The sequence below is a fragment of the Spermophilus citellus genome, assembly GCF_964194105.1.
Source record: "Spermophilus citellus genome assembly, chromosome: 3".
Classification (NCBI taxonomy): domain Eukaryota; kingdom Metazoa; phylum Chordata; class Mammalia; order Rodentia; family Sciuridae; genus Spermophilus; species Spermophilus citellus.
Genome location: NC_138184.1, coordinates 125,427,248 through 125,452,020, shown reverse-complemented (window position 1 = coordinate 125,452,020; position 24,773 = coordinate 125,427,248). Strand labels below are relative to the sequence as shown.

Genomic DNA, 24,773 nt, shown 5'->3' with positions numbered 1-24,773 from the left:
TAAAAGAGGAAAAGATGAAACTTACTATTGTGGTTTGGATGTTAGGTGACCCACAAAAGCTTATTTGTGAGACAATGCAAGAAGGTTTAGAGGAGAAATGATTGGGTTATGACAGCCTTAACCTAATCAGTGAATTAATACCTGATAGGATTAACTGGGTGGGGGGTGAAGATGGGTACAGTGTGACTGGAGGAGGTGGGTCATTGGGGGCATGCCTTTGGGGTATGTATTTTGCATCTGGCGAGCAGAGTCTCTCTAGGCTTTCTGATCACCATGTGAGCCACTTCCCCTACCATACTCTTCTGCCATGATGTCTTGCCTCACCTCGAGCCCCAAGGAGTGGAGACAGCCTATAGATTGAGACTTCTGAAACTGTGAGTCCCCCAATAAATTTTCCTCTTCTAAAGTTGTTCTTGTTAGGTCTTTTAGTCACAGCAGCAAAAACGATGACTAAAACATTTACTTGTTATAATAAATTATATCTGCTGTAGTCCAGTTTCCAATTTAATGGAAAACAGTAGAAGGATATGGAGAGGAACATGCCCACCATCATTTATTAATCTCATTTAAATATTTAATACATTTGGATATATATTTGGATGAATATATGTCTAATACATGGTATCTGACTCTTTGCCCACTTAAATGCAAACTGACATCTTGGAGAAACTCCAGGGTGTACACAGAAAAAACACCCCTATTTTACTTTGTGACTGACTAGTAGGGTGTTAATTTAATGAGCCAAAATGCAATCTATGCCTCAGTGCCAGCCAATGTAATTAAACAAGAGAAAGGAACTAGAGTGTTGCAATGGAAATGAAAGGTTGATATATCACCATTTGTAAGTGATATCCTCATGCAGTTGGAAAAAATAACATAAAGAATATATTTTAGGATAACTACAAACCATATGAGAATTCAGCAAGATGGAAAAGCCACAAAATGAAAGCAAATATGAGCAACTTTTCTATATCCCAATGATGACTTGTTTGAAGATAAAATGGAGGAAAATAGATCACTTTTAACAGCACAAAAATAAAATGTCATACAAGAAGTAAATAAGTTCCACATGAAGAAATTTTTGAATGCTTCTAAAGATATAAGGAAGGATTGAAAGGTGCAGGATGTATTCTAACAAAGAGAGACTCTCAAATACAAAGATTCTTCATATATTAACTTATAAATTAAATATTTTGCTAATAGAATTAATAAGATATGTTTATACTAGTCAGTGTGAGTCTAAAGTTCATTTGGAAAAATCACAAGTAAAAATGGTCAAACTAGTCCTAGAGAAAAGGGTGACCAGGGGAACTAGCCCTATGACTGTGAGATACAAAGCTTCATGGCAATGATGCAGCATACAGATGGGTCAGCTGGACTAGACAGAAAGCATGAAAGTGGCCTGAGAGCTGCAGGAAGCTAATATGTAATGAAGGGAGCATTCTGGATCGTGCAGGAGAGGGATCATTGGCAAACAGAGGACACTAAGGAATCAAGAAAATGCAATCTATGCCTCAGATTTCATGTACAAATATACATCCAAATGTATTAAATATTTAAATGTGCAAAATAAGATTATAAAAAAAATACTAGAAGAAACCAAGAGAAGATAGTTTCACAAACCAGGAAAGACAGTTTCACATAGTATGGAAAGCATTTCTAACTATGACATAGAATTCAGACACTAGAAAAGAAGAAGTTGATGAAATTTGATAAAAATTAAATATTCCACATGAACAGAAAGAACCTATAAGCAAAGCCAAAACACATACAACAAACTGAGAAATATTTGAAACTTATATCATACTGAAAGGACTAATTTTCTCAGTGATGAAAAGAATTCATGCAAAGTACCACATTAAGTAGAACCATGAAAGTTCTTTTCTTGGGTAAATATGGTCAAATATTGGCACTTTAATGTGGATGTACCTAGTAACATGCAAATTAAAACGTCATAAACAGACTGCTTCCACCTATTGTATTTATGTCTATACTGCTCACAGGAGTATAGACCAGGCAACCCTAAGAGCAATTTAGCAATAACTAAATTAAAAAATAAAATAGATTTGGCTCATTAAATTAATGCCCTACTAGTCAGTCACAAAGTAAGACAGGGATTCTCTTTCTGTGCAGACCCTCAAGTTTTTCCAAGATGTAAGTTTGCATTTAAGAGGGCAAAGAGCCAGACATCACGTATAGTATACTGCCAGTTGTGGAAAAGAGGGAAAATAATATTTATACTTGCTTAAATGTGCATAAGATACAAGAAATAGCAAACAGTGGGTTAATGGGAAGAGGTTCTTTCACTGTACATCTTTCTAGAATGCATGGGCTTGCACCATGAAAATGGACCATGTTCAAAAACTAATTTTAAAAAAGAAAAGCAAGGAAAATATTAAGTCCTACCAGAAAGGAAGAAAAGTGTCAGAATTCTCCACTCACCCCGATTCCCATTCACTCTAGAGCTTTAGAATAAGTCCAACTTTAGAATGTTCGTATAAAGTTTTTATTTTTTCCTTACTTTGATCAAAACAAAGGATGTTGAAAATTTAAGCATGAAAAATTGTGATATTATATATCTGTCCATGAAGGACAATTTAAGTGATTTTCATTAGTAGTACCTTTCTAGAATTTTGCCTTATGTAGGAAGCCCTACTATTTTAGCTGTGCAATCTCCAGGGCTAGTCTTCAACCCACCCACCTATCCCAGAGGGCTGATGGAAAAATTAAATGAGATGATTCTTGCAAAGCCTTGCATGCAGGGCACAGACTGACTCATGCACAGGCTACCACCAGACCTGCTGGGAGGGGTCCAGAAGAATAGAGTAGGGCTTCATTTCTGGCTAATGTGCCAACACTGCTTCTATATCCCCAGACTCTGGAGGACACTGGTAACATACCTTTCCTGTACTGGTGGTAGGCAGTCACCTCTGTTGTTGTGGACATGTTATAGAGTCTCATTTCAACTCCAGAACCATCACCAAATTCCATCAGCAGACAAACAGCCATTCCAGAAGCCGTGTGGACTCGAAATCCCAGAGTTGGAGGTGCCTGAGCATCCCTTTCAAGTAAGCAACAGATGGCAGAGGTCATGGCATTGTCCAGTCCTCTCGCTGGGATGGTCCCTGGAGGACACTGTGTGAGGGGACAGGGCATCTCTGGAACAGACATGGACTTGGGGAAGCTGGGGGTGCAGGAATCTTCAGGTAGAGGGCCCAGGGAGCTGTGGAAGAGAGGCAGAGACTTCAGATCTCAGAACAGTCTGATAGGGTCACAGGAACACGCCCCAAGGAGGGTAGGAATGAGCCTCTTGGAAGTAGGAAGCAAGGTGTTGACAAGTCAAGGAACGACTTCATTAGCTGGTCCTCACAGTGCACTCTAGGCCAACAGCACCAGCATCACTGGACTCTTGTGAGACAGGCACCCCAGACCCACTGAGTCACAGACTAGGCTGGGCCAGGAAGCTCCCAAGAGACTCTGAGGTCAGCAGAAATCTGAGAACTACTGTTCTAGCTGCAGAAAAAAGAGTAAAATATAAATATTTTCTCTCTTCACTCAATGAGTGGAATTAAAAGATGGTGTCTTCCACAAGTCACGACTTGCTATGGTTCTGTACACGAGTGCCATCATTTTCACATTCCCACATGCAGTCCCTGGTGCTATAAGTAAGTTGGGGTTTGGAAACAGTCTAGACTACTCAACCTTCAGCTTTCAATATTAAAGGACTTCGATTAACGATTAAAAGCAGTTACAGGTGAAGCCCATGGTGTTGGTACAATTAGATAGCTGGCAGCACAGGCAAAATGTAAAGCCCCCAGAGAAGAGAGGAGAAATGGCCTGAGTATCTTAATGGGCAATTTTCATGCTCCTGGCACTTCCCTTGTCTCACAAGTGCTGTGTGTGTCCCGTTAGAAACAAGTTCAGATGATCAGATTCAGTCTGGATAACTGACTGATCTGAAAAAAACAAAGGGAACCATGAGACAAGGGAAACTGATAGCAAAGGGTAGCCAGGTCTGTCATCCCTGCATGGTGACTCAAAAAGACGCTAAAGTCACCAACTGCCTGGGTAGTGACAGTGGGTGGGAAAGTGCCCACCTCCACCAACCTCACCCTACCTTCTAGGGATAGTGGAGAGACAGGAAAGCCATCTCAGAAGAGCTGGCTGAGCGCTGGTGATCTGTGGGGACCCGGCTGCCTTGGTGGGGGTCCCCATGGTGACAGTCCCAGAAAGTGGTGCCTTGGCTGTGTCCTCTGTAAAGCACAGCAGTCCCGTGTCACAGCAGTAAATCTCTGTCTTCAAGTTGCCGGGGACTGCTGCAGAAGAGGTGCCCTGAAACTTCAAAGTTCAATGAGAAGGGAGGGCTTCTCCAATAGCCTGGCCTGGCCCCAGCACTGGATATTCTCCATAGTCAAAAGCCAGCTTAATAAAGATGACAGGATAGTGCACCCAGCAGGGACTGGCTCACACTACATAGGAGGCAGGTCTTATCAGGAATTTCAGGATCATTTCTTATCCATTCATGCTAAGCTGATAGGAATTCAGGTATTTTACATGACCTTCTATAATTGAAGCCAATAGCTCAGAAATGACACTCTTTCAGACAATAAAATTGTAAAGTAGATTTTCCCTTATTGCAGTGACAAATTTTATTCATACCTTAAAACTGCTTGTGCAGTGTCCAAAGAACTTAGAAAAGCAAAAAAGGGGTCACTGACAAACTCCAAGGACAGTTTCCCAGACTCTCACCAGTAGCTTTCTGATAAAGTTCAGTGTGGCAGGGATCAGACACCAACCTCCCACAGACCAGAGAATGTGCCATCTGCTTTCCTAGGGGCATGCAGCTGCTGACAACAGAAGCTGGGGCCACAGCTGTTCCGGAGGTTCCTGATCACGGCAGAAAGCTTGTGAGGGGCTCTGATCATGAAAGAAAAGGCAGAATGAGAAGGAAATCTGGTGTTGTTTCTGTCATGCATTTGGTACCTGATTCTAATCATCCCAGTCTGCTGGAAAGACCCTCACTGTGTCCTGAGGTCTATTTCCAGGAGTCCTTCCCAAAGGACCAACAGAGATATGATCTGCTTAGAAAGTAAAATAGTGCTGGGTCAGGTGCTCCAGGAGAAGTTCTCATGATAGAGGGGAGCACATTTAGAGCCATTTACAAAAATTTGTGCCCACCTAAAACGCTGCTTTGGAAGTTTCATGAAATGAGCAAATCACTTTCTATACATGCCCTGTCTGTCCTGTGGGGTCTGGACGTTGGCCTGGGTTGACTGAAAAGCACTGAAGTATATGGCCATAGGCTAGGGACACAGGCCTAGAGTTTTGAGGTTAAGGGTGGCAGGTTTGAGCCCTGGGTGGGTGGGTGGGATTAGCTGGTGCCTCAAGCCACCATCCACATTAGTCAGTCTCTGGGGCCTTAACTCTGTTTACTATCAGTGTTTGCAACATGCCAGAGCTCTGCAGGGGAACAGACTTGCCTAGTGAAGAAAGTGAACTGTTATTATTGGTTAAAATCAGAAGGTAGCACTGGTTCCTGAACTCTCAGCATCTGCCTCCCTATGCCCTTCTCCATCATGGTCTTCCTTGAACTTTGGAGCTTAAGGTGCAGAACACATGCGCTGTTCTCTCCTTCATCTGAAACCTGATCTCGGGAACTTTTGATGGCCAGTCCTCCTGACCCTTCTCTTTTCCAGAAGGAATATCTCAAGTTAGTTTTGCCCTTCTTAGGAATGTGACATATTTTCTAATCTGTTCTTCAGCCTGCTAACTTGCTTTCTATATTTATATTTACTTTTTTTAGTTCTTAATGTAGTAAGGTTCTTTAAAAAAGGAAAAATCCTGCTGTCTTAGTTGAGCTCTAGGAAAGAAGGAAAAAGGTATGTGTGCCTGTCTGTGTAAATGTAATGGCCTCTGAGCAAGGGGCTGACATGGGGAGTGTCCTCATAGACAGCAGGAGGCAGACAACAGGTACTGCACAGACACCCTCACTCTGCTCAAAGCTAAGAGGCCTTCTGTTTCCAGAAAGGAAGACCAACCAAGCACACTGTCCAGAGGTTGGCTCACCCAACCACCACTGCAGGCCAAGGAAGGACTGTGCCAGCCAAATGGTGGGTGGGAAATGGAGCCCAGAAGCTCAGCACAGGGAGAATGTCACCGCTGCCCTGGTTGACTGCTCATTCTCAGGTCACACATGGGCGGCAGAGACAAGAAAGACATTTCCCAAGGCAGCCCAGAGGGAACACTAATTCTAGTTGAAGATTTCTCTTTAATTGAACAGAGTTAAACTTTGGTTAATTCCTAAACAACTTTTTAAGATAAACTGAAATGCTTCAGCTCTTGAACCTACCGTTGGGGAAGACTGCTCGGCCCAAACTTCGAAACTGGGGCTGTAGCAGGCACCTATTTACCCACTGTCCTTCCAGTGCCCTTCCCCTGACACCATCATTCTGCTTTCTGTCTGTATGAATTAGACCTCTCTAAGCATCTCATAAAGAGAAGCAACTAATATTTGTCTTTTTAAATGACTGGCTATTTCACAAATCATAGCACTTTTGAGATTCACCTAATTCTACTCTTTTCAGGTCCACATGCTCTGCACCCATGAAATCTAGTACTTGCACCCAGCTAAGGCTCACTGTGTAGTTCCCAGAGTTCCCTACAGTGACAGGAGGAATCTTATCTGAAATCACCTTGTGTAACCCCCAACACTCAAGGTTAAATTCATCATGCTACTTGGTCCAATTTTGCATACTAGTTCAAAGTTCCATTCTTTTTTTTTCCATTGGAGCTGAGGGGTACATTTTCTAATCCACTCTTGGCTTGTGAAGCCAGCTTTGACTTTGACATAAGACTGGTTCTTTTCAAGTCCCATGCCATGTGCAATGTTCAGAAAAACCTGACTTAGCTATGGTTCATGGACGTACCTGTCAGCACTGGTCTCCCAACCACAAAGAGCTTGTGTTCTTTTGTTAATAGCACTTAATGCTTCTTTTCTAGTTGTTTTCAAAAAGCTCTGTGAGAAAAAAATAAAATAGTGTCAGAGTTGCTTATGACAACATCTGGGAAAGTAACAATCTCCACTCACAAAATAGCACTGATCTCTGATGCATGCCAGGTACTGCCCTAGACTCTAGAAAAGGCAGCAAGGAGGACAGATGGGCTCTGTTCCCCAATGCTGCCAGAGAGCACAGAGGGAGAGGGTTAGAATCAGGTGGTTTGGGGGGCTGTTACCAAAAGGCTACTCTGTGGTGAGACATATGAATGGAGCTGAAGAAAGCTGAAGCTGCAGGAGGATGCCTGTCCCATTGGAGGAGTGTCAGAGAGTGTGGTGGGCTGCAGTGACCTGAGGGTAACAGGAGTTGACCTCAGAATAAGTGGAGGATGGGAGTGGTCAGATGGAGGACACAGAGCTTCATTCTGAAAGAGGTGGAGGGCTCTGGGCACATGTGTCCTCATCAACCTGTGCTGCAGAAGCATCAGTCTGGCTGCTGTATGAAAAAACAATGGGGAGTAGAAGGCAGGGGACCCATTTGGATGGGAGCTGATAGCAGCCCACCTAGAGTAGCCAAGGAGACAGTGTTGGACAGATGCCTGTGAAGCTAGGCCAGATGGACTGGTTGCTAGACTGAGAGAATGCCAGGATAACAATGTGCTTGACCTAAGCATAGTCAGAACTTGAGCCTGGGAGTGGGGGTTGGTATGCCTGGAACCCATCAGGCCATGAGGATTTGACACCTCTGCTTTGACCCCTGCAGCTCTCCTTGTAATAAAACTACAATTCCCATGCTGTAGGCAGGGAGGTGCCTACATGGGAAGGAGTCAAAGCTGGCCACTCATTTGCTCCCACACAGAAAGCTCTGTCCCCAAACAATACCCATTGTGAACTTACGTATGGAAAGCAGTCACCATGCCTCAGATTGAGGGCCCAGAACTTCATTTTTGCTTCTTGACATTTTTTTTTTAAACCAGCATTTCCAGGAAATTAACGTTGGTATAGAAGTTGGCCCTTCCCCTCTCTGGAACATGCACATGGAACTGTACAAGCACTGACTTTCCAAGTATTTTACAGATCTGTAACTGCCAGCTTCCAGATGCTTCAGCTCCCAAGAGAAAATTCAGGAAAGCCACGGTGGAGGCTGAGATGCCAACTCACACCTGGTTACATGACAGCTCCTGTCTCATCTCTTCTACAGCAAGAACAGGAATACCCCACCCAGTGCAGGGCCTGGGCTGATCCTGACCCTTTCTGAAAATATCCAACCCAGAAACCAAGGCAGCTCCACCTGTCTGCAAATGCTAACAGGCAAGAGGAGCTGGTCAGCAAAGGAGAGGGATCCACAGAGCCCCAGAAGCCTCCAAATCCCCCTTCTAGCTATTGTTTCTCTCTGTAGTTCCCAGAACAGAGAGTCTTTTCTACAGATTTTATTTTTTTCACAGAAGCTTGTGTCTAAGACAATTTTAAGGCCTAGATTTATCTTCCAACTCTAACCATTTGCATGAAATATCCAGAAAAAGCAAATATACAGACACAGAAGGCAGGTTAGTGGTTTCCAGAGGGGAGGGGAGGAGAGGCCAGGAGTGATTGCTTAATGAGTATCAGGCCTCCTTTTGGGGTGATGAACTGCTCTGAAACAGACAGTGATAACTGTAGCACAACATTGTGAATGTACTAAATGCCACCAAATTACACATTTTAGAATTGTTTAATGGTTCTTGGGAACCTGCGGCAAGAGGATGGCAAGTTTGAGACCAGCCTTTGCAACTTGGTGAGGCCCTGTGGCACAGTAAACAATAAAAAGGGCTGGGGATGTAGCTCAGTGGTAAAGCAATTCTGAGTTCAATTCCCAGTACCTGCTCTCCAAAAACATTGTTAAAAACACAGCTATGAAAATATTGATAAATTCTCTGATAACTATTGAAGTTCTAAAATTAGATGATAGCCTCCTAAATTTAGTATAAGAAATCTCTGGATCTACTCTGATTATCTTTTTAGCTTAATTTTTTTTATCACAGCTCTTCTCCACATATTTTACTTCAAATATTCCTCCAAAAATATCATGTTGCTCTTTGCAGTCAATGCCTCTTCCAAATTCTGCTTTCATCTAACCCTTGTTCATCCATCAAAGTTCAGCCTTAGTATTCATTACCCACAGTCTCCAAGAGGAGGTGTTACCCTCTTGGGCTCCTTGTAGCCTCTGGACAGAGTTCTTTGGTGATATTTTTCATGGGCATGGTGTTTCTCTTCCTTTCTTGGCCATGAGTTTCTTGAGGGCAGGGCCTTTTCCAGTTCATTCTCAGGATCCGTGGGTCCTCCACTGAGCAAGGGGAAAGGTGCAATACCCAGAGTGGCTGTGGTCTGAATCAGTGCAGTGCTAGGCTCAGAAGTCCTGAATCTGCTTCCTTCAAGAACACAATCAAGATGCTCACATCTCCAATAGAATTCAGAAAGTGACAAACTTCAAAAACCATGCACTCAACATACCTGAAGGTGCTATGACAAAGAGGTCATGCTGATCAAGCATCTGCAGGGGTTATCACCATGCCTGAGGCAAGTACAGAATGTCCCAAAGTATGAACACGAGCAGTATGGCTAGGAAAACCACATACAGGCACCTTCAAACCGCCGGGGTTCAAGCCTGCTGAGAAATTCCACTTTCCCTTTCTCTTAGTCTTCCATAATCCATAAGGTTCTACTGAGATTTTAGACCTGATGAGATGTATTTACTCCTTTTATGATGGAACTAGAAAATTGAATGTTTCTTAACCTTATAACATTTAACCTACCAACTATGACTTTAATTCATTGTAATCAGTTCCACCAATAAAAAGAACTCTTCAAATCCTCTGGAAGTTAAAAAGACATACTTGATTTTCTCTTGCAGCAGAAGGATTTTTAAAACTCCATGCAGAATCTTAACTTTGCAGGACATGAATGAGCCTGTAACTAAGCCCCATCAACAAGTTGCCCTGGATCATGACTTCCTGTGGCCTTCACTTGAGCATGAACTGGCAGTCTGCTGAGGCTATGGAGAGGAAACTGCCAGAGAGCAGTGCAGAGGGTGGTCTCACAGCAAGAACTAGAGAGCCCCTTGGTGCACATTTCAGTATGGAGACTCCCAGAACTCTGATGGTCAAATTCTGAAGGCATCCATCTGTGCTGACAGCTGAGGTCCAGGTGGTGGGGGGAGGGAGAGGGATGCATCAAGGCACAGAACCATGCCAGACTTATCCTGTTAGAATATGTACAGGTAGGGGTTGGGCACTGATTGACTTGGTCTTGTAAGAAGTAGCAGAAGATAGTATTTAGTTTTAATTGGGATGTAAGATCCACTTGAATAGTAGCCATTTTAATTATATTCCTTCCCTTTGTCCTCCCCAATTTTAAAATTAGCTAATTGCATAGATTGTAACCCTGAGATCCTCCTATCAGGACAAAGGGAAGCAATGCGTTAGGGATGAAAGCAGGCTGACTGCCCTCCTGGAACACTTACTAGCCAGGTATCCCAACACAAGTAAAATTTGCCTTGCCCACTCACTTTGGACCACTTCCCAGCAGGTGTTTGATTTCTTGCAGCACCTGGGTATTTCTAACAGTCTGTTGATTTTGAAGCTCCACAGGTGACCCTGCATAACAGATCTTCACCAAGTGCTCAAGACGCATGAGGTCTGTTTGTCCCTTGTGTATAAGTTGCAGGTGGGGACTAGGGGTGGGGTGGTGCTGAGGACCAGTAAGAGTAGTCATCAGATGGAGCTACTGGCATTGTGTAACATGAGAAATGTAGGTCCTTCTTCTTCCATCATTGGACTCATTAGACTATTATTAGACATTCACCTTTGCTTAAACATTCTTTCTTGAGAACCTCCAAAATACCTTTTTGAACTTTATTCCTAGAAATGACATCTTAGAATAGAAGGGCTTCCAAATATGAACAATGCAGATTGAATTCAAGTTCATTTTCAACACAAATGCTGTTGGATGTACTACGCATAAGACAGGGAAAGTCTTGTAATGTTGCCGCCATAAAGAATTTGAAAAAAAATTAACTCCAGAGTAATTTTTCCCAAGGTCAGCAGACAATCGGGGAGCTTCCCCAGAGAACTGGCTCCTGGAATTTGAAACACAGAAGCACCAATTCTGGGTTGATTTTGTGTAACTGGAGTCAAAAGCATTGGTTAAAAGCATATCAGTCCAGGTAGTTTTTGTTCTTCTTCCTGCCCCACCCCCAGTATGGCAACCACCCTCCACCTTCCCCATCCTTAGGATATCCCCTGTGTTCTCATTTCTATTGACTGCCAGTGCCTGTCCCCTTACCCCAGCCTTTAGACCCTATCTCTGTCAGTCCTCTGACAAACAGGTATCAATGAACTCCTGTACTTCCAGGTAACCATAACTTTATTAATAGGGACTTCAAAGAGCTTCCCCACACCCCTCAAAGAAAACATGCTTCCTGTGCTCTCAGCCGCTAGCAGCCTTTTCTAGTTGGAGCATTCTGAGAGGGAGTGCCACCCCCATCTGTGAGACTGGACCCCACCTTGCCTGAAGGATGACCTCCCTTCCTACTTGGGGAACAGCCCTGAGAAAGAAATTTGGTAATACAGGGAGAGATACTGAGTCCCAAAGAAAGCGTCCTTGAACTATTAAAATGTAGGAAACACACATGAAACACTGAAATACAGAAAGTGCCCATGAATAATTGCAACTTCTGAGAAACTGTTATGGTTTTGAAGTGAGGTATCCCCCAAAAGCTCACATGTGAGACAATACAAGAAGAATCAGAGAACTAATTGGGTTGTAGCCTTAAACTAATCAGTGAATTAATCCCTCATAGGTTTAACTGAGTGGTAGCTGGAGGCAGTAGGGCTGTGGCTGGAAGAAGTGATTCACTGGGTATGTGGCTATAGGGTATATATTTTGTATCTGGAGAATAGAGAGTCTCTCTCCCTCCTCCTTTCCCTCCCGCTCCCTTTCCCTTCCCCACATCTTTCTGGAATGAACCCAAGGGTGCTATATCTCATCCTTATTTTTTATTTTGAGACAAAGCCTTGCTAAGTTGCTGAGGCTGGCCTCGAGCTTGTTATCCTCTTCCCTCAGCCACCCTCTGAGTCACTGGCCTCTCTCTCTCTTGAGTTTGCCCCCATTTCCCCTTGAATACATAATTACTTTTCCAAATAAACTTCTCTCTATGCCTTTAACTGGTACATGCTGAAATTCTGTTCTAACATCTATGCTAAGATACCCATTGGTCCTGAGTCAAATTCTCCTTTCTTTCTGGAACTCCTAGGATCATTCTTCAGAGACATCTCTTCTCCCATGATAGCCCCTCTCTCTACCTGAGGCACAGCCCCATTCTCCACCTGGGGGACAGTCCACTCCCCATTTGGGGAACAACTCCATTCCCCACCTGGGGAACTGTCCCACCTCCTACCTGAGGGTCAGCCCCACTATCCATCTGAGCTGTAGTCCCCCTCCCCTGGGCTGAGGCTGCTTTCTCCACATTTCTTATCTGTGGAGCTACGTTCTGGTTGTCACTACAGAATGAAAGCTCTATAACTTAGGCTTGTTTCTTGTGCACAAATTTGCATGATGGGAACACAGTACCTGACAAACTGCTGGAATACACAAGCTTTCCAAGCAGCATGGTGCACACGTAGTGTTCTCCGGAAGAAAAGCTACATTTCCCCGGACATAGGAGCAGCTTGGTGTAAGGCACACCTTCTCCCTGGGAGTCCATGGTGGCAGCTTCTGGAACTTGAAGTTTCCTGTCATCCCTTTCAGAGAACAGGCAGGACAGCTACACTGCTCATTGCTCACCAAGAGCATGGAATGAGCATGGGTATCTAGAGAAAGAGAAAAGCATATTTGGAAGGCAGCAATGGGCAGGGAGATAAAAGCAGAGACAAAGACTCGGCCTCTATGCCAGGTCAAGGCTGCCCTGGACTATAGGCTATTAAGAAGACTGGACTCCTTGGGATGCATGCTGACATCAGGTGTAACGTACTAGGCAATGTCGGGAAGGCACTACTACTGGCCACACCAGGAAGAATGTCTCTGGCAGAAATACATTGATAGTCCAACCCTAAAATGATGGGAGTAAAGGGGTCACAACTCAGGGGGTGTAGCAAAGGGGAGGAAACCACAGTCCAGAGGAACTGTGGAAAAGCAAAAAGGAAGAGCAATGAGGATGTCCTGAAGTTACAGCTAGGAGTACACACAGGCAATCTGGCTGTGACCACAGGCAAGCAGAAGGCACAGGGGCCAGCCTCCACCTGGCAAGGGAAGAAGGGCGCTGTTGCCTTCCATGTCTGTGGAGAACAGATGTAGGAAGATCTTGACCCATGTTCAAAGGTATTCATGATACCATTCTTCCTATTTGTGTATTTGAATTTGTTCATAATCAAATAAAAATGTTTCTACTTTAGTTGGCCCTGCACAGAGCCATCCTGAGTGAGAAGCCAGGCAGTGTTCCTGGTGCAAGAGCTGCCCTTTTTGCAGCCTGCTTCTCCCCTCACAGAGTCCTTGTCCCCAGAGCAGGAGGGTAGGAGGTGGGACTGGAGATCTGCAGAGGGGAGGGGAGCACAGTGCTGCTGTTCTGTTTGACCTCCAATCCTATAAGAGAACCCATAGGTCTATGCTCCTTTAACCCCAGCCTCTTACATGGACCAGAGACACTCACAGGGGGAAGAAACTGAAGCTCTGCAGGCTGCTTTTGAGGCAGGAGAAAAGTTAAAATGAGCAAGCAGGAAACCGGGGCTCCTTCAAGGTCAGTTTTCTGTGTTGCAGGACTGAGAAACTACAGACATAAGCCAGACCTCATCAAAGTCATGCAAACTCCTGTGTATGCAGAAAAAGTAGCTGATAGTGATACACGTGCTGCCTAGTACCCAGACTCCACCACCATCACCACCAAAAAAGGCACAGTAACCTGATTGGAGAAAAGGTATGTGAAGAGCTTGTGGACACTGAGTGCCTTACCCAGGACTGGGGAGGAGGTTAGCTTAACCCTAGAGATCTATATAAACCCTAGACAACAGCCACACTGTGGCATCCCTCCCTTGGGACCTCTCCCCTTTGGGAGCTCTGCTTTCTTTCCTTTTGTTACTCTAATAAATCCTGTTACTTTGCTCTCACCCTTGTATCTGTGGATTCCATTCTTGGAATTTGCAATACAAAGAACCCAGTCCCAGGTCCCATGCTACACTTTGAGTGGCAAGTTTTGGAGCTGCACCAGGGCAGGGCAGGGCCTGGCCAATAGAGGGTAATGCTTCAAAGTGATATTTGTTAATTTCAGGGTTCCACTTGGGCAGTATCACAGGCTGTCAGCTTCCCCTAGTTTTCTAGAACACTCAACTTTCTAGAACAATGTTGAATCCAGTTTAAACATTTGGAGTCAGCATTACAATTTACTATCAAGAATCCAGTGTATTAATATCTTGTGATAATAAACACTGGAGATAAAAACTTAAGGCTATGATCCTGTTCTTTAAAAGTAATTTAGGAGTTTGATTCAGCTGCCAACCACAGGATGGATGTGACTACTCAGGTATGAAATCATTTCTTGAACTGGATATACCTGTGGGGGAAAATATTTAGAATTTTTTGGGAACTAATCAGAATAGTAAGTTCCTTTTGTGTCTTCTAAAGTCATCAGTCTTCAAAGCTACTGTGCTTCAGTGATGTGAAGAAAAGTCTGACCTGTTAAAACAAACTGATGTGTCCTTGACATTTTCTTTAAAAATTTAAAGTCAGTATTTTTTAGCTCCTCTTATCTATGAAATGCATAATCTAAGTTGAAAAAGTTATTTCTACTTAAAGGAATATGGGAAATTAAATTTCAGTCAACTATTTTATTACTATTATCTAAAAAATTAACACTTGGGTCTGGGAATGTAGTTCTGTGGAAGAATACTTGCCTGGCATGCTGAAGGCTCTGGGTTCTATCCTCAATACTGAAAAACAAAAACAAAACAAAACAAAAAAACTGGAAATATTCCCTGGGTGAAGGAGGAACAAGAATGCCCTCTAGCCTCTACCCCAATACACATGGAACTTCTACTTAGAACATTAGCATTCCCCTTCCTGGCCTCTGGAGGCCCCACTATAGACACAGGGGTTCTCAGGGTTGGCCTCTGTATCCTTCCTGGAACAGAAGGTCTGTGGTGTGCCCCAGAGAAGGAGTTAAAATATACAACCATGGCCTATTGATTGTTAAGTTAAAAGCTCTGAAAACCACAAGTGCAAGATCACTGTGACCTTCATCTCTTTCTTAAAAGCAGAAGATGAAATTCCCATGTGAAAGATGCCCTTCCTATGCAAGCAATAAAAGCAACATTCTTATCACCAATGTTAAGGCCAAGAGAATCCTATACAAACAGGCTTGTTAAACTAACCCTTATCTTCCTGGTCTTCCTCAAAAGCCTTGGCCTTATGACATTTCCAAAATTTGCCATTCTCTGTCCAACTGAATATTGAAGTCACTGACTAACTCTTCTTCAGGTCTTCATTTTCTTATGAGGGTTCCCAGGACACATAAAACTTGTATAAAATAAATTTTTAAGTTTTCCCCCTTTAATCTTCTTAGACCAGTTTATTTGCAGGCCCAGATAAGTCCCTAAGAGGATGGAGGTGCAGTTGTTTTGCTGCCCCTATAACAGTAACTTATATTTTTGGGGGGTGGGGGTAGAGGTGAGGAGTACTGTGGATTGAACTCAGGGGCACTAGACCACTGAGTCAATCCCCAGCCCTGTTTTGTATTTTATTTAGAGACAGGGTCTCACTGAGTTGCTTAGCGCCTCACCATTGCTGAGGCTGGCTTTGAACTCACGATCCTCCTGCTTCAGCCTCCTGAGCCAGTGGGATTACAGGAGTAATATGTTACTAAGATCCCACCCCACTTCCCAGTGAAGGGAATCCTCAGGGGAAGAGCTGAGCCCACAGGCTTAGGTTCAGACATGTGCTCTAAACCCCAAGGCCGCCTCCCACCATGGGTGGTGCTGCACAGAGTCCTTGTCTCCTCCTGTGGGAAAGGATTGAAACCCTCCAGCTTGTGGGTGCCCTTGGCCAGGATTTGGTAGCCATGTCCCTTTCCCAACACCTCACCCACTGGCCCTTGGCTATAAGGAAGGCAAAGGCTGTAGCTGCACAGTCGAAGACTTCTATTCTTCTGAGCCTCTATAGGGGTCTGGCAGTACCAAGAAAGGTAGCAAGCGTCCTGGAGACACCTGAAGGGGTGGAAATAAATAGAGGGCCATTAATTTAATCACCATTGTTTAATCACAACCATCCTGTAGCCATCTATATTTCTGTCACAGATTACTTAAGCACAAAATTGGCTGCCACACAAGCAAGGAGCAACTGCTTCTAGGTGCACTTGGGTCTTCCAAATTTGAGGGTTGTTTGCCAGAGTTCACTGAAATTCAGTTCCCATCTGACTGTTAAAATCATTCAGTTCCCATCTGTTAAAACAATGCTCAATCCAGCATGATTGTGCACACCTGTAATGTTGGGAGGCTGAGGCAAAGGAGGATCACAAGTTTGAGATCAGACTCAGCAACTCAGTAAAGAATTTAATTTTTTTAATTAAAAAAAGGAAGAATTTTGCCTATGGGTTCAATTGCATTCTATTTTCTATTTTCCGGCTATCCCCAGGCCTGGACTGCTCAGATGCAAAGAGCTGGCCCTCATGCTAAGCCCCAAAGCTGCCACCTTTCCAGGACTCCAGTTGCTTCTGAAATAGGATGGAAAAATGAGGCTAAGTAGAAAGGAGACAGAAGAAAACAGGGACTCAAACTTTAAGTATAGAAGCTCCATGAACACCTTCACTTTCACCCCTCAGGCCTATTTTGCTCCAGGTCTAAATTCTTAAAAGGGTCAATAAATTTTATAGTACCACAAGTCCAGTTAATTAGTGCCTACATATCTTTGTTTACAAAATGTATTTTTAGACGGATTTTTAAAAGACTAGAGAGACATCGTTAAAGACCCATGATATGGTGCCCCTCCAAGTGCTACATATTAACTAGATAGTGTCAACCAGAAGATTCTGAGAAGAACTAGACCACCACGGCCTGCTCTGTGCTCCACAATCCAAGGAATCGAGTTCATTAGCCTGATGGCACCCCCTTACATTTCTCATGTTTGCCTTTTACAAGGTTTCCTTTAAAAGAAGCCAGGGACCCCCAATACCTCACCCGCTGATAAGTCCCTAAGAGGATGGAGGTGAAGTTGTTTTGCTACCCCAAAGCACTCCTCCCTTTTAGTGCAAATCCTCCTCTATTGCTGAATAAATCTCCTTGCTTCCCTGAACAAGTCTCTATTTGTGCCTCTTTTGATGCATCCTGAAATTCCTTTCAATAGTGTAAGTAAAAAACCTGCCAAAGCTGAACTGAAGTGCTCTTTTCCCTTCTGGGACCTCCTCAGACCTCATCCGGTGACACTCCCATCTCATGCTTCACCTTCTGTGGATCTTGCAGTTCACTCTCAGGCTGAGGCCACGTTCTTCTAGCCCTGTGTGGATTGGGCAGGCTGTAGACAGGAGCAATGCCAGTTCGTGGTCACGTGAATGTGCAACACTGCCAACACAGCGGGGTACACTCTGACATCCTCCTTAATCTTTACAGAAAATTGGAGAGGATGCTGCAGTTTGGATCTTCAGTGTCTCCCAAAGCCCAGTGAAATGAAGTCGTGGTCCCCAGAGTGGCACAATGGGGAAGCAAGGGAACCTTTGAGAGGTGGGGCCTACTGGGAGGTCTTTGGGTCATTGGGGGTGAGTCCTCAAAGGGGACTGTGGGACCCAGGTCTTTCTGGCTTCCTACTTCCTGGTCCCGAGATTAGGAGTTTTGCTCTGCAACGTGTTCCCTGCGGGCTGTGCTGCCTAAAAGTGACAGGGTCAACCCATCAGGGACTGGGACCTCCAAAACTGTGAGCAAAACAAAATTTTCTCTTTATAAATTGGTTATTTCAATGCCTTACTGAAGGCAACATAAAATTAACACAGAGTTAAGAGCAATTACTTTGTAAGAGGGGATTGTGGAGGCCCAGGTGGTTGAGTTAATTTGTCCAAGTTCATACCAATTTGTAAGTGGTAGCACCAATATTTACACTGGTCCTTAAGCACCCAAAGCCAATTTCAGGTCCATGCCATCTTCTACCTATGTTTCCTGCAGGTTCTTCCAGAGTTCAAGTTGCAGTGCACAGTCAACCTCCGGGTGTTATCTGCCTTGGCACAGTGGTGCTGACTTCTCTAGGATTCCTTAGGCCTGGAAGACTTCAACCACTCTCAGTTTATCAGATAGTTGTTAGCACCAGGTGCCTGGTCCTTGCCCCCCAGACTCTGGCTCCTCAAAACCTGGATAATCTGTATCTGACACCTAGTCAACAACCTTAAGAAGATCCGTGTACAGCAAATGAAATATCCCTGATGCAGGTACCCTGGGTTCTGGTCGTAGACAGAAACCGATGGTGTGATTTGGGTTTCTTGTCCATGTCAGCTCCCAGCTGCAGAGCAGGGCTGCAATCGAGTAATGGAAACCTCTACTGGCCTCCAGTTTCCACATGGGCTATTGTACCCATGTAAAGAACAGGCCCCACATCTGCCTCTTCCTAGACAGAGCAGTTACTCCACCTCTCTGACAGCCTCCTTCTCCTTGTCCTCCTCATCCTACTCTGTAGGATGGGAACGACAGGAAATTATTTCATGAGGCTGCTGCCAGGATTGTCATTCTAGAAAGCTGCTTGTGCTAAGTGTTCAATAACAGGTAAGTATTATCCTCATTTTAATATCCTAGGTTCCCTCTCCCATGAAGATGCTTTCAGTTTTGCAGTATTTTTAATCTCTCTCTAGGATGTCTATGAAATCTAGAAGACATATATTTTAATTTCGTCAAGGCTTCTACAAGCTTGGTTCTTGATGCAGTAACCAAGAAACTGCCACTAGAGGGCAGAGGAGCACCTTGCATATTTAAAGAGAAGCATAAAGCTAAACTTTGAAGATGAGGATGGTCACTAAGTAAAAGAACTCTATAAGCTACTGAATAATTCCAAGGATTTTCTTGTCTTACTTTAAGCATGCTTAAGTTCCAAATGCCAGGAAAATGGGAAAATGAAAATGAAAGAAATGGGAAAACTTTGGAAACATGCAAATCATACTACCAAATCTGAAGGATTTCTGCAAAGATTTGGAAAGCAGATAAAACTAAGGGAAAAGCCAACCTAACTTTTATCCATTCTGTGGATCCTACAGGCCACAGATGAAGGACCCTTCATATACTACTATGAATAAAGGGATAATCTCTTCTAATTCCTTGGCTGATAACAGTGAATGTCAAATATGCCAACCAAGGCTTGGGGAGTTGGCAAGAAGAAGTGAATTTGGGATAAAAGGAAAGATAATTTAAAAAAAAAAGTCAAGGAAAAAACCCTGTAGATGAAATTGACCAATGTTTGGCAGAAGCAACACAATATAAAGAAATTTCCAAGCATATATGTGGCCAACCCAACAATCTGGGCAGCCTAATTGTCCTGATCACAGGTTGCCTTGGTTTCTTTAGTAAAATGATGGAGGGGATGCAGAAGCAAACAGTAAAGTAAATAAGGCAGGAAGGCAAACATTTCCTAAGGCTATTGCTTCACTGTTGTCTGTAAGGACCCCATGGAGAGTACACATGGGACAGCTGTTCAGATTCTCAGGGTGAGAACCCTGGGGAAAAAGAGGTGAAACATCCTGCTAAGGTCCCCTGCTAGGATGTGGGGTACACTCAGGACCAGTGTTCTGACTCTGAACTCACAGCATTGGGGTACCTGCCCACCTGGACCGAGTCTATGGAACAGGTATCTCTCCCTCACGCCAGGTCCCACAGCCAGGTCACAACACTGTCCCAGACCTGGGGAAGGGATTGTGGAAGACATTAGTTCCACATCTTGCCACCAGCAGAGAGCTGATGGCAGAGTATGGTGTGAGGTCACAGGGATTCAGCCCATGTGTCTTATATCTTAACCCTCTTGCCCACATCCTGTGTGTACAGAATGCTGTGTTGAAGCCTGTGACATTATAAACTCTGCCACCAGCTGCCTGCTGGTGACATGATGTGACACTAACAGTGTCCTCTTCTGGCAGCAGGTGGGCCTGGGAATGTGGTGGGCATCTTTGACAGGAAGAGTAGTTGGCACTGCTCAGTGATGAAGGCAGCCTTAGAAGAGTCCTCTCAGATGCCTTCAGGGATGTATCCATTCCCAGCGCACCTGCTGCTACAGCAGCCCTCATCCCCCACCTCCCCACCAGAGTGAGCCCAGAATGTCCTTTAGATCATTTTCCCAGGAACAACCCTAAGAGTTTTGAGGACCAGAATGCCACATCAGAGCACAGACCCTCTTGTGGCAGAGAGGTGGGAAGGTAGAAAGAATCTGGATTTGCCTAATTAACATACCAAGTGTCTGTTTTCTTTGGAGTCAATCTTTGTGATATCATAGGCCAATCACAGGTGTCCTACTTAGAACATCACAAAGACAGCTAAACTTTAGTTCTAGATATGTACAATTCTTTAATCTGGGCAACTGCTTTAAAACCACCCCCCACACACACACACACACATTTTTTTAAAAAAGTAAAACATTTCTTTTGAAAGTAACATTTCTGAGGGCATACTGTGTAGTCCAGATTATAAAGCCCCTAGAGAACTGCCCTGGCTCACCTTTCCTGGCCATCACAAATGCCCTTGGCCTTCACCTCACCCATGCCTTGTGTCGGCCTGTCTTGGATACAGCGGTAAGGACGCCAGCTTTCTCCAACATTTCCTGGAAGACAGTGAAATGGGGGGCTTCAATGCTTCGAGCTTCTTCACTGGAACCTCACATCAGGACACATGTCATACATGGAGAAAAAAATACACTTCAATACTATTTTCCTATAATCTGAAACAGCTTTTGTTCTCCCAATCCTTTTAGACAACTTCTTCTGAGGCATGATTTAGATAGGGATCTTTGTGTGGCTGCCTGAAACAGATCACTCCTTACAGGAGAGGCTGTACATGAAATCTGATAATAAAAAGAATAGGACACCTTACAGAAGAGTATTCACAGGGCAGACTTGCAGGGAAGGAGCATCCTAGGTTTACTGTCTACTCCCACAGCTTGCCTCTCCCTCTACATGGACCCTAGGAACCAGCTGCTCTCTGTAGCCCTCAGCCCATTTCCTCATTTGCAGTTCAAAGGGTGGGATTATGTCCTATTGGTTATAAAACATTCTTTTTATTTCTTTTTATAAGGTATTTGTTAGTTCTTTAATTCTTTACATCAACATTTCATAGAAAGTTTACAAAACTTAGTTTTGTGTTTTACCTAGGAAATTAGATTTCTCTCCATTCTAGAATTGTTTGTGAATTTGTATTTAATAGGAAAAGAGAGTGAAACCCAGCAGAATGGGAACAAGTTGGGGACATAACCCCTTCCTTTTCAGATGGAAAAGGGAAGAACACCCTGGGAGGATGAGGAAAAAGCCTGTAGGATTTGGCCCTGGGCAAATTTGTCTAAATCCTATATTTGCTAGAAATTTACTGCAGCTCCTCAGAACAGCCCAGAAGCCCCATGGGCCACACTTCCCAGGAGACTGCCTTCTTATCTCCTCTCCTTGCCATATCAGCCCCTCTAGTTTTCTCCCCACTATGTTTGCTGAGCATAAATCCCAGAGATCTGGGGACATGTATTGTTAGTGGCATACTTTCAAATGTACTTGGGCCCACGGATGGACAAGTTGCCAATTGCAATTTGTTTGTAAGCAAACAAAACCTCTAAAAAGCCCTGCTGTTTGCTCTGACACCTTCCTGTCAAATCTAAAGGCTCATGTCCAAAGAGAGTTCCTAAGTAAAGACACCTGCCTCTGGGCCTGCTGGGTTGGCACCCACATCTGCAGATCAGATATCAATAGCCCACCTTGCTCTGTTGCCTCCCCACCCCCACCCAGCCTTGGGGCTGGATGTAATGAGAACCATAACCTAAATTCAGTGCGTGAAGCCAACATTGCTAACCAAAGACACTGGGAAATGGTGAAGAGCAAAAAAAGTAACATAATTGGGAGAAGAAATGTGACTGCCCTGTCCTGAGTAAGAGCCCCAGGCACTTGGAGCTATTGGAGCTTAAATGAAGCAAATTGAGAATTAGCTTCCCCATCAATGGCCAGTCACCCTAGTCAAATGAAAGGAATCAACAGCAATGGTACAGAGCATTTCCATCATCACAGAACATCCTGGTAGCCTATTCTAAGCTGGGCAGCTCCTCTCTTTCCTAGCAGTGCTGTGGGCATCCCATCCTCAGAAAGGGTGAAGCCAGGGAATGGAGTTACCCAGTCATCCACACACTCTGCCTTTTCCCTGTGACCTAGGGTCTGCTGGACACTTTGTTAGTACAACATGGAGCCCAATACAAAGCCAAAGTCATACTGTGTCACTCTTGAGGACAGAGAGACATATCACTTAAGGTTAGACCTGGACATGATCAAGTGAGCTGGAAAACATCATGTGGAGTTCTAGAAATGACTTTGATAAAGGGAGAAAAAGGGACAAGAAAAGAAGTTCTTTTTTTGCACAAAATTCATGTGCAGGGACAGATACCAGCTTCCCCACTTCGATTCCCCCACCTTGGAGAAAGCAAGAAGGAGCTTTGGGAGATTCTTCTGGAAGGCAGAGAATGGAATAGAACTATCCTCTCCCCTTCACCATGGGTAAGCTTGGAACAAAAGCTTAGAATTATTTAAACCATAGATTTTGTATTTCAAATTTAATACTCAGTTTTTTTATCCTGCTTCTTGAGTAATAATTTATCCAATCACACCGTGACTTACTGCACACAAAACTTAGGCTATTTAGATGTTCATAATTTAAAAGATAAATGGATACTAGAAGGTGGGTAACGTCACCTGAAGAGTTTCAATATCTAAGAAAAAAGCAAACAGGATTGTTTAGAGGATTCAGTGTAATAATAATAAAAAAAAAGGTAGCTGCTGTTTCAACTGAATAGGGTTCTTGCTAAAATGAAAAGGTGAGGAACTGCTCTCCCATGTCATGGATGGCATTTAATGATTTGGGCGAGTATATTTGCAACTTAGACAAGTGCATATGTAAAACATACAGGGGGAAATTAATTTTAGAATGATGTTTCTCATGAGTAATCAACCTTGCTTCTCAGGTCATAAGCCCAGGCTCTGATTATTATTACCTCATGACCTTCATGCCTCAGTTTCTTACCTTCAAATGGTGTTTCCTGGGATGGCACTGACTTTCACTCCATAAGGGTCTTAGCAAATTGGCAGTCACTCCATTTCTGTTACATTCCTAGAAGCACCTTGTCCAATGAGGACACTATTGTCTATCTCTAGATACTCTGAATCCTGCACAGCAGCCACCCCACCTTCAGAAGCACTTGAAGTCCCAACACACAGAGTACCAAACACAGCACCAAGGCCAATTTTTGGTAATGAAATTGTGGCATAAATAAATAAATAAGGGAAAGATCTTGGTAGAATGTGCAACTTACCACTTGCTGAGCCAATCCCTGGAGTGGATTGCACCAAAGAGAATAGGGCTAATGCTCCAATTAGCACCCTCCACCCCGATCTCAAGCAAAATGCTCCCATGGGTCCTCTTGTTCAGCATCAAAATCACAGATGGCTTTGGGTAAATGAGTGCGAGCAGGAGAATGGCTAGAAGGGGGTTCTGAAGCACAGAAGGGAACTGGGCTTCCCTTGTCCATGGCCAGAGCAGGGAGCCTTCCCAGTCCCCACCCCACCCAGCAACTGGAATAATCAGCCAATCATGAGATGGACCTGGGAAACAAACATCCTCCCCAGAGGGGGTCTGGGATCTTATGCCCTCCCAACATTTTCTGGGCTGTTTTCCCTAACATAAATATGTCCCAAAAGGTGCTAATTTTCAGGGAAAAGGGTGTTAAACATCTTTGAGGCTCAACAGTAGCTCCATTAAACATGGTTATAACATGACTTTGTGAAAAAATAGCTGGGTGCCTTGTAATTTGTAATGGAGAGACACCAGAGCACTTTGAAGGCCATTTTCAAGTTAGTAAAAGCACAATTTTGTACAGCAGGGACTAAAAGTGAGCATTCAGAGGCTGTGGGCTGTGACTCAGTGGTAGAACATGTGTCTAACATGCTCAAGATCTTAGGTTCAATCCCCTGCACCAATAAACAGGGATAAAAATGGTAATTTTGTCTTACACAAATCATAAATACTTGTTGGATTACAAAGGATGCCCATTTCATCTACAATCATGCATGCTTCCCATTGGCTTCAAAATAAATATGTCTATAACTCAGTCTATCACATAACTAACACCTTGATAAGCTTCCCCCAGATGCCTTTGGTCTTTCAGCCATTTGGAATGTAGGGAGGACATCAATGTCCTGTTCTATCTGCAAAATCGCATGCTGCAACTCCACGGGAGGGCTGCAGTTATCACAGTAGGGATCATCTCTTAGGATTGCAGGGTTCAGTGATCACTTTATCACTTTGATTTATTTTGAGTGGGTAATTAAATAACCACCTATGTTGTCCAATACATTTGCTAAAAAAAAAGAAAAAGAAAAAGAAACCAACCAACACACACATACACACACACTCTCTGTGGGAATTTATTAGGTTCTGAAGCACATTATTTTTTATTTTTAAAAAATTGTTCTAAGTAGTTATAGGATAGTAGAATGCATTTTCAAACATTGTACACAAATGGAACACAGCTTCATATTCCTCTGGCTGAACATAGTACAGAA

At 43.8% G+C, this 24,773-nt stretch overlaps 1 protein-coding gene across 1 annotated transcript in view; it reads right to left on the bottom strand.

The window, feature by feature from the left end:
- PKD1L1 (polycystin 1 like 1, transient receptor potential channel interacting) overlaps positions 1 to 24,773 on the bottom strand; it is a 140,429-nt gene that overhangs the window by 114,096 nt on the left and 1,560 nt on the right. The window contains exons 2-9 of the mRNA XM_081284283.1: positions 20,689 to 20,791; positions 16,100 to 16,221; positions 14,914 to 14,949; positions 12,602 to 12,840; positions 6,927 to 7,015; positions 4,797 to 4,917; positions 4,118 to 4,338; positions 2,901 to 3,223 (exon numbers count right to left, since the gene is read on the bottom strand). Coding sequence (XP_081140409.1) covers positions 2,901 to 3,223; positions 4,118 to 4,338; positions 4,797 to 4,917; positions 6,927 to 7,015; positions 12,602 to 12,840; positions 14,914 to 14,949; positions 16,100 to 16,221; positions 20,689 to 20,732 — 1,195 coding nt within the window. The 5' untranslated portion in view covers positions 20,733 to 20,791. The remainder of the gene's footprint in view (positions 1 to 2,900; positions 3,224 to 4,117; positions 4,339 to 4,796; positions 4,918 to 6,926; positions 7,016 to 12,601; positions 12,841 to 14,913; positions 14,950 to 16,099; positions 16,222 to 20,688; positions 20,792 to 24,773) is intronic.